Genomic DNA, 4965 nt, shown 5'->3' on the forward strand with positions numbered 1-4965 from the left:
ATAGCCGGATTTTTTCATAACAATTACTTGCAATCCAAAATGGCCTGAGATAACGAGGTTTTTGGAAAAACATGATCTAAAGATCGAGGATCGACCAGATATTTGTTGCAGGATTTATAAAATGAAGCTCGATAATTTAGTGAATTATCTAACGAAAGACCACGTTATGGGCCACGTTAACTCAGGTATGTCAAAAAGATTAAATATAAGTAAAGAGTCATAATATATAAATCGTGCCAACTTATACTTAAAGTATAGGTACTAATTCGATTTATTACATGTATTTTTAACTTTTTCTAATTGTTTTACTTTTATTTCAGCGATGTATACCATTGAATTCCAAAAAAGAGGATTGCCACATGCCCACATGGTTGTTTTCTTGAAACCCAAATCCAAACTACCAACAGGCGAGGACATAGATAGATTTATATCAGCAGAGATACCGGACAAGGACTTGGATCCAATTTTGTACGAAATTGTTGGAGACTTGATGATACATGGACCATGCGGTGATGACAATCCAAAAAATGTTTGTATGCATGAGACAAGGTGTACAAAATTCTTTCCTAAGCCTACTGGATCAGTTACTAAAATCGATGATGCTGGCTTCCCCATCTATAGACGTCGTATGGATCAAAGAACCATTCTGAAGAGGGGTGTTTTGTGTGATAATCGATATGTTGTCCCATATAATCCAGATCTCTTAAAGCGTTTTCGGGCACATGTTAACGTTGAGTGGTGGAACCAAACCAGGTCTATAAAGTACCTATTCAAATATATAAACAAGGGTCCAGATTACATTAGAGGAGCAATCGAGGATGAAGACGGTAACCCCGTTATATCCCAAGATGAGGTTGAGCAACATTACAATTGCAGGTAACTTTGCGAAACTAATTTTTAAGATTAGATCGCTTGAATAATTACTTAAGTATGATTTAAAAAAAACAAGATTATTTATTTCTGTTTGATTTGCTCATTCTTAGATACATTTCACCGTATGAATCTTCATGGAGGATTCTAAAGATTCCTACACAGTACCGAACCACGGCAGTAATGCAACTTTCGTTTCATTTGCCTGGTAAACAAATGTGTATATATCACGAAGGAGAGAGCGTTGACCAAGTCTTAAACAAGGCATCGATAGGTCAGTCACAATTTCTAGCGTGGATGGAGGCAAACAAGGAACATGCCTTGGCAAAGGAGCTAACATATGCTGATTTCCCAACAAAATTCGTCTGGGTCTCAAAGCAGCGGCAATGGAGAATACGAAAACAAGGTTTTGCCATAGGCAGACTGGTGTATGTCTCACCTTCCGCTGAAGACGCATATCATTTGAGGATTCTTCTCAATATAGTCAAGGGCCCTAAGAGTTTTGATGACTTAAAAAAGGTTAATGGTATTATATACTCTTCTTTCCGAGAAGCATGCTTTGCGCTTGGTTTTTTAGACGATGATAAAGAATACATCGAAGGAATTAAAGAGGCCAGTTTTTGGGGAACTGGAAAGTTTCTTCGTAAACTTTTTTGCTATAATGCTTCTTTCGAGTAGTGTAGCAGTTCTGATCAACGTCTGGAATGCTACTTTAAAAATATTAACTGAGGATTTCTTATATCAGAAAAGGCGTGAAGAGAATGACCCAGGTAAGATGGATTTGAAATTTTAAACTATTTTACAAGATTCACATTATCTTAGTTGCTAACAGACTTATTTGTATATCTAGGTTTGGTGTTGACTGAAGCCCAATATAAGAATCTTGGTTTGCCAGATATAGAGAAGTATATGCGCAGAAACGGTCATTCATTATCCGACTATAAAGGAGAGATGCCAGTCCTTGATGATATTGGAAAGTATAAGAAATCAAATCATCTAATCCGGGATGAGAAATCATACGATCGTGCAAAACTTGCAAACGATCATGTCAAGTTGTTTTCAACAATAACCAATGAACAGAAGGATATCTACAATGAGACAATGGATGCAGTTACAAGAGGTATCGGTGGAATGTTTTTTGTTTATGGATATGGTGGGACAGGTAAAACGTACCTATGGAGGCTTTTAGGCGCTGCTCTTCGTTCTCAAGGAAAAACAGTTCTCAATGTTGCATCAAGTGGCATTGCAGCATTGTTATTAGAGGGAGGAAGAACAGCGCATTCTCGGTTTGGAATACCCATAGTTGTGAATGAGTATACATTCTGTAATGTGAGTTCTGGATCACACCAAGTAGAGCTGATTAAAGCAGCCGATCTTATTATATGGGATGAGGCTCCGATGATGAGCAAGCATTGTTTTGAGACATTGGATCGGACTATGCGTGATATACTAAAGTGTGATAAGGTCTTTGGTGGAAAGGTCGTTGTTTTGGGTGGTGACTTTCGACAAATACTCCCTGTTATTGTCGGAGGCAATAGCTCAGAGACTATATGGGCAACTGTGAATTCTTCTCATATTTGGTCTGATTGCAAAGTTCTGCAGCTAAAGACAAATATGAGACTGCTTCGTGGCGATAATGATTTCAATAATCAAGAAATAGAAGAATTCGCCAAGTGGATCTTGGATATTGGTGATGGAAAACTAAATATTCATGATACCATAGAAGATGAATTAGAAATTCCAGCGGATTTGCTGATAAGCGGAGAAGGTGATCCTGTTAAGAGAATAGTCTCAGAGATTTATGGTCAATCTTACACAACCACTCGTGAACCAGTTTTTTTTCAGGAAAGGGCAATACTCAGTCCACGGAATCAGGATGTCGACGTTATCAATGAATTCATGATATCAGAACTCAAAGGTCTTCGTTATATGATTTATCACAATTCCTTTTAATACGTATTTATATTATAATTAAAATATATCAGTACTAACATAGTTTGAATTGTTTTTATTAGGTGAGGAACATGAATACCTTAGTGCTGATAGCATTGATACTTCAGACACAAGCAAAATAGACGAAGTCGTCTATACACAGGAGTATCTTAATAGTATAAAGGTATCAGGGCTGCCAAATCATTCTCTCAAGTTAAAGATAGGAGCTCCAATAATGTTGCTTAGAAATATTGATCCTAAGGGTGGTTTTTGTAATGGTACGAGGTTGCTTATTACTCGGTTAGCTAGGCATGTAATCGAGGCAAGCCGTATAACCGGGAAGAAAATAGGAAAAAAGGTTATCATACCTAGAATGTTTGTGTCACCACCAGAAGCAAGGTTTCCTTTTAGAATGCGCCGGAGGCAGTTTCCTATTAACATAGCTTTTGCTATGACTATAAACAAAAGTCAGGGTCAGACTCTACAAAAGGTGGGATTATATTTGTCAAAGCCAGTGTTCTCGCATGGTCAACTTTATGTCGCCGTGTCTAGAGTTACATCACGCCAAGGGTTGAAGATTCTTATTACAGATAAGAATGGCAAAGTACGAAAGAAGACAATGAATGTTGTTTACAAAGTTGTGTTTGAAAACATTTATAGAAATTCGCGGTTGGTTTGAATAGGTTGTTTTGTTTGCTACTAAAAGTATGTTTAGATTACATTGGATATTAGTTATAATATTTTGGTGGTCATTGGTATTTTTAAACTGTTTTATCTTTTAAATTTTGTTATATTTAACTGATTTATCTTTTGGATCTTCTTATATTATGAATTAGTGTTGAGTATGATAACGTTTTGAATAGCTCTGTTTGTTTGAATTAAAAAATTAGTAAATGATCAGTTGTTATAATATGCTTTTTTAAGTATATATATTAAACATTATACAAATCAATTTATAAGCTTCCAATTATGGTTTGAATATTACATTTTAAACTCAACAAACTTTCGAAATATGGTTCGAATATTAAATTTAAAACACAAAAAACTGTTCAAAATGTGGTTTGGGTATTCTATTCAAAACTAAAAAAACTTTTGAAGAGCATCAGCCCGCGCAGGGCGCGAACCAGCCACCTAGTATATATAAATAATTAAAGAAATAACATAAAAGTTATTTCTACTATGGCATCAGAGCCATGCTAATGATTCGGGGTAAGAGAGAGATAGTTAAAGATTTTGGTTTATTAAAAGTCTTAGGTCTAAGTTTTTTGTGATCTTTTATTAAATATCATTGTTAGTTTTTGGGAAAAAAACTTTAAGTCTCCGGAGTGTTTTAGCCAGTCTAAAAAAGGGTTGTAAGTCCCATTTGTTACTAGACAGGATTGTAAGGAGTCATAAAACATTTTTCTTAATATACTAAAAATGAGTTTATTTAAAAGATCAACATCAAACAGGTCCGAGTCTACGTCTTCTTCTAGATCTGATAGTAAGTCTCTTAGAAACTCAAATGGCATCATCACTAGTCATGAAACAACTATAGATGATTTCCAAGGTTCAATTGATAATTGGGAAATTCCAAAAGTTCATAAAGAACAAATTTGTCAAATCTCAAAATAAATTTTCTAAAAACTGATTACTCAATTAAAACTGAAGAACGAGATATACAACTTACAAAACCTTTTGAAACAATCCATTTGTTTTCTGAAAAATCTCTAAAAAGACATAGAGAAAACGGTTTTAAATATATACATATTGGTTTAGTTCAAGTTGGAATTAAACCACTTTCAAAAGAAGGATTAAACACTTCTATTTTATCTATTTTACGAGATACAAGATTTAAAATATTTGAAGATTCATTATTAATCTCTATTGAATCAAGTTTGTGTACTGGTCCAATTTCATTTGATTGTTATCCAAATTTTACAGTATCTTTAAAAGATAAAATATCTTAAAATCTCTAGTTTTACAAGTTAAAACTCACAATTATGAAATGATCGCAGGATCTATTCCAATTGCTATAATTTTTAGAGTTCATTATAAAGCCATGATGAGTGCTTTCTCTTCAAAAGTAAAAACTTTGAGTAAAAAGGGTGAAACCCTCTTACTACAAACAGATCTTTCGAGATCCAACTCCGTAATTCCAAGATCTATTCAATGGAAAGAAAT

General features: G+C 34.5%; 1 protein-coding gene across 1 annotated transcript; it reads left to right on the forward strand.

Annotated features, from left to right (window-relative positions):
* The first annotated feature begins 367 nt into the window (after positions 1-367).
* Positions 368-3481, forward strand: LOC112086018. The gene is made up of 5 exons (XM_024154819.1): positions 368-876; positions 984-1389; positions 1616-1640; positions 1721-2788; positions 2886-3481. Exons 1-5 carry the CDS (start codon positions 368-370, stop codon positions 3479-3481), a joined length of 2604 nt encoding a protein of 867 aa, XP_024010587.1.
* The last annotated feature ends 1484 nt before the right edge of the window (positions 3482-4965 follow it).

Source organism: Eutrema salsugineum, unplaced genomic scaffold, assembly GCF_000478725.1.
Source record: "Eutrema salsugineum unplaced genomic scaffold, Eutsalg1_0 scaffold_24, whole genome shotgun sequence".
Classification (NCBI taxonomy): Eukaryota; Viridiplantae; Streptophyta; class Magnoliopsida; order Brassicales; family Brassicaceae; genus Eutrema; species Eutrema salsugineum.